General features: G+C 41.7%; 3 protein-coding genes across 9 annotated transcripts in view; 1 reads left to right on the forward strand and 2 right to left on the reverse strand.

Moving 5' to 3' along the window:
- LOC134755982 (very low-density lipoprotein receptor) overlaps positions 1-16,336 on the forward strand; it is a 255,498-nt gene that overhangs the window by 71,324 nt on the left and 167,838 nt on the right. The gene's annotated exons all lie outside the window — the stretch shown is intronic.
- Positions 5,264-9,698, reverse strand: LOC134755957 (uncharacterized). Its single transcript, XM_063692668.1, has 2 exons — positions 8,813-9,698; positions 5,264-6,035 (listed from the first exon to the last, which is right to left on the reverse strand). Exons 1-2 carry the CDS (start codon positions 8,819-8,821, stop codon positions 5,373-5,375), a joined length of 672 nt encoding a protein of 223 aa, XP_063548738.1. The 5' UTR covers positions 8,822-9,698; the 3' UTR covers positions 5,264-5,372.
- LOC134755958 (uncharacterized) lies at positions 10,293-14,728 on the reverse strand. Its single transcript, XM_063692669.1, has 2 exons — positions 13,842-14,728; positions 10,293-11,064 (listed from the first exon to the last, which is right to left on the reverse strand). The coding sequence occupies exons 1-2, from the start codon at positions 13,848-13,850 to the stop codon at positions 10,402-10,404; spliced, it is 672 nt and encodes a 223-aa protein (XP_063548739.1). The 5' UTR covers positions 13,851-14,728; the 3' UTR covers positions 10,293-10,401.

Genomic DNA, 16,336 nt, shown 5'->3' on the forward strand with positions numbered 1-16,336 from the left:
CTTTTAAAGGATAATAATGAATGATAAATATTTACATTCATTTTAAATAGATTTTGTTTGATATTTTGCAGTTAGTCCTAGCGTTGGTGTGGTGAAAAATTTTGTGTTTCACACGGTGGAAAAATTTGTTTAACCCTCGTATTTTCGCAACGCTCAAGACTCCACTTTTCCAACCACTCACTATGCTTGTCGTTCAATTTTGGAATCTTTTGCTTGCTCGGGTATCAATATTAGCACGACAGGTTAAACAACAACTTTGCCCTCTTGTAAAACAAATAACTATTTTCTTTACTTTACATATTGGCGAAAGAATCACAATACCTACATTTGTGTTCGTATGCTTCTTATAGTGTAGGTATGTGTTTTGTATTTTTTAGTTTTAAATATATATGTTTAGTCGCTTAGCTTCTGAAACTTCCCAAACACACTGAAACTGGCTGGCTGGCTGGAAAACTGTCTGCAACTGATGACTGACTATTGTCGCTTTTAAATCTTGCGTTTGTACTTACAGAAACTCGGTAGAGCAGGAGAAGTGAATAACCTTTCTGACTGTGTCTGGGCGTTAAATACTTATTCTTATAATCTCCACATTGACCTTAATGCATCATTATATTTGATTATATTTTATTTTCTTTATGCGTTGAGCTAAATAAAGGGCACTCTTGGTGCTTTTTCAATAAGGTATTTTGGAATGTGGAAGCAATTTCGAACTCGCCCTTAATCGACCCACCAATAAAAATCTTGTTCCCTAGTCTATTGAAATTATATATAAAGTAATCCGTTGCCATTGCTTTGTGTGGTTTAAAAGTATACAGTGTGTAAATCCAATACGGGTGAATATTTAAACGGTGAGCATAGGAGCTAAGAAGTATATTGAGAGAAATTTTGCTTACAAATACGATTAAAAATTTAACCATACAAAATAATTCGGCCCGCAATGTAAAACAAGTTACAACACAACACACAAGTTACGAGATACGAACTTCAACACTTGACTATGTCATACATGACATTACGATGTCATGTCATGTTGTCTCTTAATGTTTGCAGTAAATTGCTGCTCCGTAAATTTTCAATAAATAATTACGGGGTCATAATTAAGTGTAACCTAAAAAAACTTCTTAATTAATGATTACACGGATAAATTTTATATCTGTTTAATTTATTTGTATTGGATTTACACACTATATTGGTCTATTCACTGAACTAAAATGCGGTATCTTTAATTATCAATTTCCCTTTTGTTTCAGGTAAGACTCTGATTATGTAGTTTTTCTTTGAAATTTGGTAAGTGACAAAATAAACATGATAATTGAAACTGTATCTGCCAGTACCACTGCTGATCGAAACACTCAAATAATCTACACCCTGCAGTCCTGCACTCCAATAAGATTATTCGGCTAAAAAGCAGGAGCACGTGCACCTCGCGCTCTTTTTTGAAAAACTTAGTGTTACCTATGTGTGTTTTAGTTTTCAAAATTGAGAAAGTTATCTTTCAAAATTCTGTAAACTGTTTTGTCATATATTTGTAGTGTATTTCGTTGCATCTTATGATTCATCTCTAGTTCTGGGCACTTGCTATGGTAAAACAGACTCAGGCTTTCTTGTACCTTATCACTGTGCCCTGAAATTTCCTTGAAAAGTGTTTCATGGATCCCTTTTCAAAAAACGAGTATTTAAACAGTAGGTAACACATAATGCATAATATTTAAGGGTTGCGATACTTGCGATACGTCCTGTCAGATCGCCCTTTTACTCATTTGACATGACCCACATATTTATAAACCCCATATTGAAATTTTTAGTCCTTGCGGTACACCCCGAAATTCAGTAAAATGCTACAAATGGTGTTAGAAGTATAAAAATCGGTACGATTGATCTTTAGGCCGTTTGAATCAATTTGAATCGTAGCACCAAAAAAAGGAGAGATGACATTTTTTTGTGTGGGTAAAAAATTATTTTATTCAGAAACTGTCGTGTGTGGTATTAAATGAAAGGGTTTTTTGAACCGACTCTAAAAATATATCACATCATTACATTTCAGTCATTTTTTAATTAGAATAAAAATAATTATCAAAACATACCAAGTTTGGGCTTCGTCCAGATACGATACCGTACAATTTTTTTTTTGCAAGAAAGAAATTTTGAAAATATTAATATTTAGTTCTTTTAAATTAATATTTCAAAGGTGACGTCATAACTCCTCTCGTTTTTTTTGGTGCTACAAGTCAAATTGATTCAAATGGCCTAAAGATCAATCGTGCCGATTTTAATGCTTTTAACACCATTTGCAGCGTTTTTTGGCTATTTTAAATTTAGCACTATTTAAATAGTAAAGTTAACACCCCACAATGTGACTTACTCACCCTTAAACATTGGACAAATTATGACATAATTATTAAACGCTTTTCAATTTATCCACAATCATTTTGTTTTCCAAATTAAACATTAATGAGGTAAATAATTAATGCAGATGCAATAAAATATGCGGCAACAGCATCCGCCACGGACCGCAAAACTTAGCAAGGACGTAAAATGTACTTTAAACCGCGACACATACGACTTTACAGTATTACTTGCTCTGACAAAGAGGACGCCGGGGACAAATTTGAAGCGCAAACGCACCTTTTCGCGGTATTTATTGCCCATTTTTACTGCAAACTGCCTTATTTATTGCAGGGGGACATAAAGGAAATATTTATTAGTTGATTCTACTTAGCTGTTCACGGAGCTTCAGTGTGTTAAACAAAGTAGTGTACCCCATTTCATTTAGCATGGCGGGATTTCACTCGAACCTGCACAAAGAGAACCATAATGTTGATCTATTGTTTAACAATTGCTTTACGAGTTCTGATGCTCTTCAAAGTCAGCGTGTGGTGATATTATTACCTACAGTGAAGTAATGTCGGGTTAAGCGATATTGATACTTGATACTACTTGGGTATATAAACCATTTACATAAATATTTATATACTACTTGGTTATATAAATATTTATGTAAATGGTTAAAAACTTTCAATTGAAAAAAAAAAGAAAAAGTCGTATAGACAGCTTAAACAATTACTTAAATTGGTTGATTAATTTTTTGCGTGTAACGGTAAAAGATTAAAAAGTTAATTATTTATTTAATAACATCTAGCCTTGACCGAATGTAGGAATAGGATGCAGTATTCAGTTGTAGAGACAAGTCCAACAACAACCATGTAGTTTGAAAATATTTTTATCAGACTGACGTGACTGTCAAATAACACAAAAGGATCAAGACTGGAATACTTATACCAATATTTTGGATTAATTGAAATCCTAATAAATCCTTACATTTTACCTTGCTATCCGAATTTCCTTACAGTTACTATCACTACAACCAGGTCAGTCAGGGACGATGTCATTCATTTTATCATGGAAATTGACAGAACAGAGCCTCACGGGCCAATTCGAACATGAATGATCATGATCTAGATATCAACTAGATATGAATCAAACAATAACGAGATATTTAAGAAAGTCATGTCAAATTTGACATTTTCGCGATTCCGAATGTCCCGTTGAACGATCTCTTTAAGATTTGCTTAAGATATTACCAAAGAGGATATAATAAGATAGAGCGGTACTTTCATAGTAGATTTTGTAACCACAGTAAATTCACTGCCATCTATCGACACACCTTAAAACTAAAAATGAAGATTTATAAAAATACGATAAAATGTATTTAAATATGGATAAATGTTTTTTTTTTATTTGCATTAATTATTTTTATGATTTTGACCCATGTTCTTTCACTGATATGCGTTTAAATTGTTAAATAACAAACGAAAACGTCAACGCCATCTATATGACAGTAGGCCAAAGCTAGTAGCGCCCTCTGATCGAGAATCAAATTTTCTTGATTTTCGAGGCACGTTTTTTCCTTAGACTGTATCCATCTATTACGGAGTTATATCTATCTTTGATATTACTTAGACATCTAATGGATATCTAATGGATGTCCCAAAACGTCACAATAATTGTAGAGTGAAATGACAATTAGTTTCTCGAATCGAACTGCAAAAGATAACTAGTTGAGAACTAAACTATAACGTATCTATTAGATCTCCTATTGTTCTCGTATCTAGTAATTATCACATTGTTCGAATTAGCCGGTCAGTTATCATTCGAATATCACTTCTACATACAGACGGGCAGACAGCGGAAGCCTAAAAATATTATCGACAACATTTAATACACACACATGTATAGTCGGTGTACATTAACTAGTTAAAGTAACTTAAAACGTACATATCGAGCTGCACTGCAACGAGTACTTACGTACTACTAGAAATTTAATCAACCATTTTACATCCCGAACGCCCCAAAGTCCAACAAGATGTCGGTAAATGCTAACTCAACTAATTACAAGCGTACAAATAACTGCAGACGGGTACAAATGCGAGCACGGTTATGAATAAAATAGCGCACGCAGTCGGGAATATTCGATGCAATCATTTATGGTTGACACCGCCACATTCGCGTCACGTCCTATATGCTTTAATGAAAATAAATTCAGCGGAAAACACTATCCGCAGGGATTAGCTGACGCCATAAATAGGGATTAATGAGACTTAATTACTTGGCCTTTTTGCCTCTGCTCCGGTCAAGCTTCCCTGCATTCTGGACACGTCCGCTGATACGCCCAAACTCGCCACACAATAAAAATAATGGTTCTTTCTTAATCAAACTTCTCGCACAATGCTCTTATGTTTGCTTTTGTAGTCCAATATGTTAGTGATCCGGGAGATTTGGTCCTTGCTTTATACGGGATATTACTAACATACGGGACATTTAATTAGGTGTCAAATCGTCAGTAAGTGAGCTGCGAATATCGGACGTCTCTATTTTGCGGCTGAACAAAAACCAATTGCTTTACACCGTCACCAGGGCCTGATCAGCGATGATGTCAACCCGAAAGTAACACGGCCTGAATCGAACTTTAAGATACGTCAAAAATTAACACTAATAACATAACACTATTAACATAATGGGGTTGGCAACTGTCAAAGCTTTGCAGAGATGGCGCCATCATAGCTTGCCCAGGGCATTAAAAAAACAAAAACATGACACAATTCTAGGGATTGACAGGGCAAGCTATGCTGGCGCCATCTGCTAAACACTTCGACCGGCCAACGACTAAAGCGATTAAATATACGACATGGATATCGGGTCGGGAAGGCACACGAGTGACACGCAATGTAGCTGTTAGCGAACTAGTTTATTTAGACCGTTATCGCGGTGGGCGCAGCCACCGAGCGTACTTACATCTATCTATGCATGCATATACAACAATCCCTTCCCCATAGTTTCTTACCCTAACTTAAAACTAGCACAGTCCGACCAGCTTAGAAAAACTTTTTATAATCAAACCGCGGGCGAGCCCGCTTGAGCCGTGAGGACGCGGCCTGTGGGTCCGCCGAGTCGGGAGGCGCGTCGTCCGCTGCGGGGCCGGGCGGCGGCGGCGGCGGCGGCGGCGGCGGCGGCGGCGGCGGCGCGCAGCCGGCGTCGGCTGCCGGCGCAGGCACAGGAGCCGGCCTTGGCGCGGCCACAGACGCTGTGTCGAGAGGCCTCGCACCCTCTTCTTCCCCCATTGTCAGTTCATCTTCGTTATTCCGGCCTACAGGCTCGTGTGACGGGGATTGCCTAATCATTGCCTCCGGTCCACCAGCTAACATGCTGGGCACCCCAGTAGGCCCGACATCGAAAACGGGAGGTACGTCAGGAGATGATGACTCGCTGAAGCATTCTGGTGTTTTGTTTGGCTCGGGATGACTCACGGCTGTCGGTGTGACTTGGCCCTTATATTTGACAACTTGGTTAACATGCCTTTTTACTATTTTGTTTGTTTTATTGTCCTTTATAAGATAAAGCACACGACCTAGATTTTTCACTATAGTTCCCAAGGTCCATGTAAAATGTTTTTTATTCGTAAAGTTTTTATATAAAACTAACTCGTCCGTAATGAATGGACATCTGTTTACTCCGCCGTAATGTTTAATCTGCGAGCACTGTTTATTTTTAACAAAAGAGTCGAGTGCGGTGAGCGAGGTTGATGACCCTTGTGACGTAACACGCAGTAAATCTAATCGCGATCTTAATTGTCTACCGAATACCAGCTGTGCTGGTGATTCCCCGGTAGTAGTGTGTTTTGAATTTCGATAATGGAATAAATATTTCAATAATTGGTTATTAACACTTTTACTTTTGGAGTTAGACAAGAGCGCGGCCTTTAGGCCTTTCTTTATTACTTTGACATACGATTCTGCGATTCCATTACTGGATGGATGATATACCGGTGACGTTAAATGTTGTATGCCATTTAAAACGCAAAATTCTTCGAAGTACTGACTGACAAAAGAAGTGCCATTATCGCTAACTATCGTACAAGGAATACCGTATCTAGACATGAACTCGTATAATTTATCAACCACGTTATTTGACGACGAATTTGTTTTCATGTCGTAGCATTCTACCCATTTACTATAGGCGTCGACTATTACTAAGTACCAGTGTTCGTTTATGGGGCCGAGAAAATCCAAGTGTATCCTTTGGAACACATGTGTTGGAAATTTCCATGGTGCGAGCGGAACGCGCGGGGGTGTTGGTCGCAACCGAGTGCATATCTCACAGGCCCCGATCAAGTTCTCAATGGCGGCATCAATGCCCGGGAACCAAACCCGCGAGCGCGCCTCAGCTTTACTCTTCACAATGCCTAAATGTGAGTCGTGTAGCTCGGAAAGAACCTGACTTTGTAACGCCAAAGGAATGACGACCTTATGGCCTCTCATTAAAACCCCTTTTTCAACCGATAGCTGAAATCTACATTGATGGTAGGGCTTCATGTCTTTATCGTTAGTTTTGCGAGGCCAACCATTTTGAACAAAACAAACTACTTTTTTTAAAATCGCATCATTATGCGTCTCCTGTTGCAACCGATCGATAGTAATGGGTAAGCAACTGCCCTCTAAAACAAAATGTACATATGCAGCGGCGTCTACCGCTCCCACGCCCCCCGCGCGTGTTACCGGCTCGTCCGGTAATGACGCCCGCGATAAGAAATCGGCGCAGTTATTCGCACTACGTACATATTCTATAACGTAATTGTAAGCAGTCAAAAATATCGCGTACCGTTGCAGCCTATTTGCTGTTATCTCCGGTATTCCTCGGTGCGGACCGAAGATAGATAACAGTGGTTGGTGATCTGTGCGTAGAATAAACGGTTCCGCACGTGCATATAAATATTGATGATATTTTTTTATGCCGAAAATTAAACTCGTTGCTTCTTTTTGTATTTGCGCATAATTCTTTTCAGCCGCATTTAGAGTTCGGGAAGCAAAAGAAATGGGACGTTCGGACCCGTCTGGCTGAATTTGTGATAAAATCGCACCGAGGCCTTGGGGTGACGCATCACAAGTCAAAATTAGTTTAGCATCAGGATTATAATGCGCAAGGACTTGGTCTGATGCCAACCTGGTCTTGATCTCTGTGAATGCCTTTTCGTGCTCTGTTTTCCACTCCCACTTTACATCTTTTTTTAAAAGATCGTACAGTGGGCTTAAGATGGTAGAAGCCCTAGGCACAAAGTTCCTATAGTAGTTGATCAGTCCCAGGAATGACTGTAGTTGATTTATGTTTTTTGGAACTGGTGCCTCGACTATTGCTTTGACTTTAGATTTAGATTTGCTTATACCATCTTTGTTAATAACGTGGCCTAGGTACGTTATTTCATTCTGGAAAAAAAAACACTTTTCCTTCTGAAGCGTCAGGCCCGCGTCTCTAAAACGCTGTAGTACCTGGTGTAGGCGCGCAACGTGCTCCTCCTTATTCCGGCCCGTGATGAGCACGTCATCTAGGAAGCACAGTACTCCCTCTAAATCGGAAAGAATATTATTTAGAGCACGTTGGAAGACCGCTGGGGCACTTGATAACCCAAAAATTAAACGCCGATATTTAAACAACCCCCGATTTGTGTTAATACATGTAATATTATCGGGGTCGTCAATTTCAAACTGATTATACGCCATGGACATGTCCAGCTTTGTAAACTCAACCCCCCCGTGTAATTTAGCGAAAAGTTCTTCGATAGTCGGCAGGGGATACTTCTCAATAAATAATTGTTTATTTATTGTTTGAGAGTAATCGGCACAGATCCTAACTGACCCGTCGCGTTTAAGCACTGGCACAATGGGTGAAGCGTAGTCAGAATACTCGATCTGCTCGAGAATACCTAGCCGTACTAAACGTTTAATTTCACTATCGACCTTATCTTTCAGAGCAAATGCCACGGGCCGGGCTTTGTAAAAAACTGGTTTGGCGCCGGCCTTAAGCGTTAATTTTATTTTATATTTTTTAAACCGACCTAGTTTATCCGAAAATAATTCTGGATAACGAGCCATTAAATCGCTCAAATCGTCAGTTTTGGATTCTGTTTTTGAGCAATAGAGGACAGGCGCGAGCTCCAATTTGAATTTGGAGGTGAAGTTTCTCCCTAGGATCACCGGACCCCCTTGAGGAATGACATGTACATCGAGAACGATAGTTTTGCCCAAATAAGCGACCGGTAATTTTACAAAACCCGTACTTATGATCGGAAACCCATTATAACCGGTAAACCTCTTGTTATTAGGGAGTAACGGCACTTCCCTGAACAGAGACTCGTAAGTTTTTTGTGAAATGGCGGTTATGGCGGAGCCCGTATCTATCTCACACTGTAACGGTAACCCGTTAATAATAACTGTTTCTATCATGGGTTCACCCTTAACCGAACGGATATTACAAAACTTACCATCATCATCCTCGCTCACCTCCTCTGACTCAACGTACTTAAGGTTACACATCTTACGTAAATGACCCTTCTTTTTGCACTTTTTGCACTTGTAATTTACGTAACGACAGTTTTCCGTTTTATGACTACTTAGACCGCACACAGAGCACTTATTCCCGCGACCCGCTGTAGTCTCGCCGATCTTCAACACGCTCTCAGCGCCAGGCACCACCGCCGTCGCGGTAGAAGCCAAGGTCGCGCTGGCTGCGGCTCGCGCGCACCGCACACTTTCAGCTATGTCTATTGCTTTCGCTAGGGTGAGTTCGCTAAGCTCCTTCGAAAACAATTTTTCGCGCTCTTTACCAGACTGCATGCCCATGATAAATCTGTCCAGAAGCGCCTCCTCAACGTTCTTGAACTGGCAATACGCCGCAAGCCCGCGCAGTCGCGCGGCCCACTGTGCCGAAGTTTCGCCTACCTTCTGTACTGCAGAATGGAAGTGATAACGCTCCGCAAAAACGCAGCGCTTTGGAGTAAAATGCGCATCCAATAACTTTACCACTTCACTGTAACTTTTGATTTCAAGAACATCGGGCAATGCAAGGTTACTTGCTAATTGATAGGTGCTTTCGGTAAGTGCACTTAACAAGATGGCGCGCCTTCTTATACCCGCTTTGTCGCTTGCCTCGTCGATATTATTTGCGATGAACCACTGTTCAAGCCTATTTTTGTACGTAAGCCACTCTTGTTGTTGATGGTTAAAACTTGAAAATAAGCCGACCGGGACCGAGTTTGAAGTCGCCATGATACACGGCGATTAACGCGTGAGGTAATTATCGAGTCGTCGCCACTGATAGATATCGGGTCGGGAAGGCACACGAGTGACACGCAATGTAGCTGTTAGCGAACTAGTTTATTTAGACCGTTATCGCGGTGGGCGCAGCCACCGAGCGTACTTACATCTATCTATGCATGCATATACAACAGTCCAATATGTTAGTGATCCGGGAGATTTGGTCCTTGCTTTATACGGGATATTACTAACATACGGGACATTTAATTAGGTGTCAAATCGTCAGTAAGTGAGCTGCGAATATCGGACGTCTCTATTTTGCGGCTGAACAAAAACCAATTGCTTTACACCGTCACCAGGGCCTGATCAGCGATGATGTCAACCCGAAAGTAACACGGCCTGAATCGAACTTTAAGATACGTCAAAAATTAACACTAATAACATAACACTATTAACATAATGGGGTTGGCAACTGTCAAACCTTTGCAGAGATGGCGCCATCATAGCTTGCCCAGGGCATTAAAAAAACAAAAACATGACACAATTCTAGGGATTGACAGGGCAAGCTATGCTGGCGCCATCTGCTAAACACTTCGACCGGCCAACGACTAAAGCGATTAAATATACGACATGGATATCGGGTCGGGAAGGCACACGAGTGACACGCAATGTAGCTGTTAGCGAACTAGTTTATTTAGACCGTTATCGCGGTGGGCGCAGCCACCGAGCGTACTTACATCTATCTATGCATGCATATACAACAATCCCTTCCCCATAGTTTCTTACCCTAACTTAAAACTAGCACAGTCCGACCAGCTTAGAAAAACTTTTTATAATCAAACCGCGGGCGAGCCCGCTTGAGCCGTGAGGACGCGGCCTGTGGGTCCGCCGAGTCGGGAGGCGCGTCGTCCGCTGCGGGGCCGGGCGGCGGCGGCGGCGGCGGCGGCGGCGGCGGCGGCGGCGGCGCGCAGCCGGCGTCGGCTGCCGGCGCAGGCACAGGAGCCGGCCTTGGCGCGGCCACAGACGCTGTGTCGAGAGGCCTCGCACCCTCTTCTTCCCCCATTGTCAGTTCATCTTCGTTATTCCGGCCTACAGGCTCGTGTGACGGGGATTGCCTAATCATTGCCTCCGGTCCACCAGCTAACATGCTGGGCACCCCAGTAGGCCCGACATCGAAAACGGGAGGTACGTCAGGAGATGATGACTCGCTGAAGCATTCTGGTGTTTTGTTTGGCTCGGGATGACTCACGGCTGTCGGTGTGACTTGGCCCTTATATTTGACAACTTGGTTAACATGCCTTTTTACTATTTTGTTTGTTTTATTGTCCTTTATAAGATAAAGCACACGACCTAGATTTTTCACTATAGTTCCCAAGGTCCATGTAAAATGTTTTTTATTCGTAAAGTTTTTATATAAAACTAACTCGTCCGTAATGAATGGACATCTGTTTACTCCGCCGTAATGTTTAATCTGCGAGCACTGTTTATTTTTAACAAAAGAGTCGAGTGCGGTGAGCGAGGTTGATGACCCTTGTGACGTAACACGCAGTAAATCTAATCGCGATCTTAATTGTCTACCGAATACCAGCTGTGCTGGTGATTCCCCGGTAGTAGTGTGTTTTGAATTTCGATAATGGAATAAATATTTCAATAATTGGTTATTAACACTTTTACTTTTGGAGTTAGACAAGAGCGCGGCCTTTAGGCCTTTCTTTATTACTTTGACATACGATTCTGCGATTCCATTACTGGATGGATGATATACCGGTGACGTTAAATGTTGTATGCCATTTAAAACGCAAAATTCTTCGAAGTACTGACTGACAAAAGAAGTGCCATTATCGCTAACTATCGTACAAGGAATACCGTATCTAGACATGAACTCGTATAATTTATCAACCACGTTATTTGACGACGAATTTGTTTTCATGTCGTAGCATTCTACCCATTTACTATAGGCGTCGACTATTACTAAGTACCAGTGTTCGTTTATGGGGCCGAGAAAATCCAAGTGTATCCTTTGGAACACATGTGTTGGAAATTTCCATGGTGCGAGCGGAACGCGCGGGGGTGTTGGTCGCAACCGAGTGCATATCTCACAGGCCCCGATCAAGTTCTCAATGGCGGCATCAATGCCCGGGAACCAAACCCGCGAGCGCGCCTCAGCTTTACTCTTCACAATGCCTAAATGTGAGTCGTGTAGCTCGGAAAGAACCTGACTTTGTAACGCCAAAGGAATGACGACCTTATGGCCTCTCATTAAAACCCCTTTTTCAACCGATAGCTGAAATCTACATTGATGGTAGGGCTTCATGTCTTTATCGTTAGTTTTGCGAGGCCAACCATTTTGAACAAAACAAACTACTTTTTTTAAAATCGCATCATTATGCGTCTCCTGTTGCAACCGATCGATAGTAATGGGTAAGCAACTGCCCTCTAAAACAAAATGTACATATGCAGCGGCGTCTACCGCTCCCACGCCCCCCGCGCGTGTTACCGGCTCGTCCGGTAATGACGCCCGCGATAAGAAATCGGCGCAGTTATTCGCACTACGTACATATTCTATAACGTAATTGTAAGCAGACAAAAATATCGCGTACCGTTGCAGCCTATTTGCTGTTATCTCCGGTATTCCTCGGTGCGGACCGAAGATAGATAACAGTGGTTGGTGATCTGTGCGTAGAATAAACGGTTCCGCACGTGCATATAAATATTGATGATATTTTTTTATGCCGAAAATTAAACTCGTTGCTTCTTTTTGTATTTGCGCATAATTCTTTTCAGCCGCATTTAGAGTTCGGGAAGCAAAAGAAATGGGACGTTCGGACCCGTCTGGCTGAATTTGTGATAAAATCGCACCGAGGCCTTGGGGTGACGCATCACAAGTCAAAATTAGTTTAGCATCAGGATTATAATGCGCAAGGACTTGGTCTGATGCCAACCTGGTCTTGATCTCTGTGAATGCCTTTTCGTGCTCTGTTTTCCACTCCCACTTTACATCTTTTTTTAAAAGATCGTACAGTGGGCTTAAGATGGTAGAAGCCCTAGGCACAAAGTTCCTATAGTAGTTGATCAGTCCCAGGAATGACTGTAGTTGATTTATGTTTTTTGGAACTGGTGCCTCGACTATTGCTTTGACTTTAGATTTAGATTTGCTTATACCATCTTTGTTAATAACGTGGCCTAGGTACGTTATTTCATTCTGGAAAAAAAAACACTTTTCCTTCTGAAGCGTCAGGCCCGCGTCTCTAAAACGCTGTAGTACCTGGTGTAGGCGCGCAACGTGCTCCTCCTTATTCCGGCCCGTGATGAGCACGTCATCTAGGAAGCACAGTACTCCCTCTAAATCGGAAAGAATATTATTTAGAGCACGTTGGAAGACCGCTGGGGCACTTGATAACCCAAAAATTAAACGCCGATATTTAAACAACCCCCGATTTGTGTTAATACATGTAATATTATCGGGGTCGTCAATTTCAAACTGATTATACGCCATGGACATGTCCAGCTTTGTAAACTCAACCCCCCCGTGTAATTTAGCGAAAAGTTCTTCGATAGTCGGCAGGGGATACTTCTCAATAAATAATTGTTTATTTATTGTTTGAGAGTAATCGGCACAGATCCTAACTGACCCGTCGCGTTTAAGCACTGGCACAATGGGTGAAGCGTAGTCAGAATACTCGATCTGCTCGAGAATACCTAGCCGTACTAAACGTTTAATTTCACTATCGACCTTATCTTTCAGAGCAAATGCCACGGGCCGGGCTTTGTAAAAAACTGGTTTGGCGCCGGCCTTAAGCGTTAATTTTATTTTATATTTTTTAAACCGACCTAGTTTATCCGAAAATAATTCTGGATAACGAGCCATTAAATCGCTCAAATCGTCAGTTTTGGATTCTGTTTTTGAGCAATAGAGGACAGGCGCGAGCTCCAATTTGAATTTGGAGGTGAAGTTTCTCCCTAGGATCACCGGACCCCCTTGAGGAATGACATGTACATCGAGAACGATAGTTTTGCCCAAATAAGCGACCGGTAATTTTACAAAACCCGTACTTATGATCGGAAACCCATTATAACCGGTAAACCTCTTGTTATTAGGGAGTAACGGCACTTCCCTGAACAGAGACTCGTAAGTTTTTTGTGAAATGGCGGTTATGGCGGAGCCCGTATCTATCTCACACTGTAACGGTAACCCGTTAATAATAACTGTTTCTATCATGGGTTCACCCTTAACCGAACGGATATTACAAAACTTACCATCATCATCCTCGCTCACCTCCTCTGACTCAACGTACTTAAGGTTACACATCTTACGTAAATGACCCTTCTTTTTGCACTTTTTGCACTTGTAATTTACGTAACGACAGTTTTCCGTTTTATGACTACTTAGACCGCACACAGAGCACTTATTCCCGCGACCCGCTGTAGTCTCGCCGATCTTCAACACGCTCTCAGCGCCAGGCACCACCGCCGTCGCGGTAGAAGCCAAGGTCGCGCTGGCTGCGGCTCGCGCGCACCGCACACTTTCAGCTATGTCTATTGCTTTCGCTAGGGTGAGTTCGCTAAGCTCCTTCGAAAACAATTTTTCGCGCTCTTTACCAGACTGCATGCCCATGATAAATCTGTCCAGAAGCGCCTCCTCAACGTTCTTGAACTGGCAATACGCCGCAAGCCCGCGCAGTCGCGCGGCCCACTGTGCCGAAGTTTCGCCTACCTTCTGTACTGCAGAATGGAAGTGATAACGCTCCGCAAAAACGCAGCGCTTTGGAGTAAAATGCGCATCCAATAACTTTACCACTTCACTGTAACTTTTGATTTCAAGAACATCGGGCAATGCAAGGTTACTTGCTAATTGATAGGTGCTTTCGGTAAGTGCACTTAACAAGATGGCGCGCCTTCTTATACCCGCTTTGTCGCTTGCCTCGTCGATATTATTTGCGATGAACCACTGTTCAAGCCTATTTTTGTACGTAAGCCACTCTTGTTGTTGATGGTTAAAACTTGAAAATAAGCCGACCGGGACCGAGTTTGAAGTCGCCATGATACACGGCGATTAACGCGTGAGGTAATTATCGAGTCGTCGCCACTGATAGATATCGGGTCGGGAAGGCACACGAGTGACACGCAATGTAGCTGTTAGCGAACTAGTTTATTTAGACCGTTATCGCGGTGGGCGCAGCCACCGAGCGTACTTACATCTATCTATGCATGCATATACAACAGTCCAATATGTTAGTGATCCGGGAGATTTGGTCCTTGCTTTATACGGGATATTACTAACATACGGGACATTTAATTAGGTGTCAAATCGTCAGTAAGTGAGCTGCGAATATCGGACGTCTCTATTTTGCGGCTGAACAAAAACCAATTGCTTTACACCGTCACCAGGGCCTGATCAGCGATGATGTCAACCCGAAAGTAACACGGCCTGAATCGAACTTTAAGATACGTCAAAAATTAACACTAATAACATAACACTATTAACATAATGGGGTTGGCAACTGTCAAACCTTTGCAGAGATGGCGCCATCATAGCTTGCCCAGGGCATTAAAAAAACAAAAACATGACACAATTCTAGGGATTGACAGGGCAAGCTATGCTGGCGCCATCTGCTAAACACTTCGACCGGCCAACGACTAAAGCGATTAAATATACGACATGGATCGGATATGTCAGTGACGTCAGTGTCAAAAGTGACGTTTCTTCAAACAAAAACGATCCATATCTTTAGCAAATTTTTGACGTATCGTAAAAGTTCGAATCAGACCGACAGTCGCGAATGCACCATTAAAATCTACCGACTTTCTTACATCAGGGTTATCAAATAATTAGTGGTGATGCCCGGATGATTGACATTTCCTGCACCAATGCAATCGGCAGCAATGCTGCATCAGTCGCTGGTGCCATCTGAATCCAAATGTGACCTAAACTCAAAGGAATACGAAAATTCTTTTAATATGAAATTTCCCCCGAAATAAAAAGTTACGAAGAATGTGTGGATTATGATTACTCACAGTTTGGTGTGACCGGCCAAGCCTATTTTTAGCTACGATCGTTGTATTTGTTATAACACAAAACAAATAGTTTGTAGGTACCTAAAGACAAATACTTTAAGCATTTAGGGAAACCAAAAATTGACAAAGATACTTTGTTACTGGAATAGTTGGGAATATTACAAAATGTAAATTATTTGTTTAGTTGGAAACGAAGACCAGAATGTTGTGGTGGCAGTCGCATAGTCGGTGTAAATTAAGTAACATCTGGCAGACAAAGAGCGCACTGCCAGTCCCGAAACTGTCGGTTTGTTTGAATAAAACTTTATCTTTTATCCCTCAGAGCCGGGTTTGTTCAAAACTTTCATTATCCTACGCATACCCCTTATAAAAACTTATGAAAAAAGGGTCCAAAGTATACAGATTAGAATATTTCGGTAATATTGATCGCACGCTCGGACGCTGAAGGTACGTACCCGGGACTATGTTAGGAATTTAATATTTACATAGTCGCGTGCTGTCACAGATGATATTCAGTTTAGAATTCTGATGGCACTGAAACCTTTGTGGAATACCTGAAATCTGAAACTGAAGAGCGAAAAATCTAACCATTTATTTATTTATTATTTAACTATTGCATGGTTACGGCTTGTTTCTAGATATAGGGCCAATACTATATTTTTTGTATAAATAAATAGATTCATTGGACTCAATGGTTTTACTGATTTGTGGCACGCGAAGGAAATGATTTAGTTTAG

The sequence above is a fragment of the Cydia strobilella genome, chromosome 3, assembly GCF_947568885.1.
Source record: "Cydia strobilella chromosome 3, ilCydStro3.1, whole genome shotgun sequence".
In the NCBI taxonomy this organism is placed as follows: domain Eukaryota; kingdom Metazoa; phylum Arthropoda; class Insecta; order Lepidoptera; family Tortricidae; genus Cydia; species Cydia strobilella.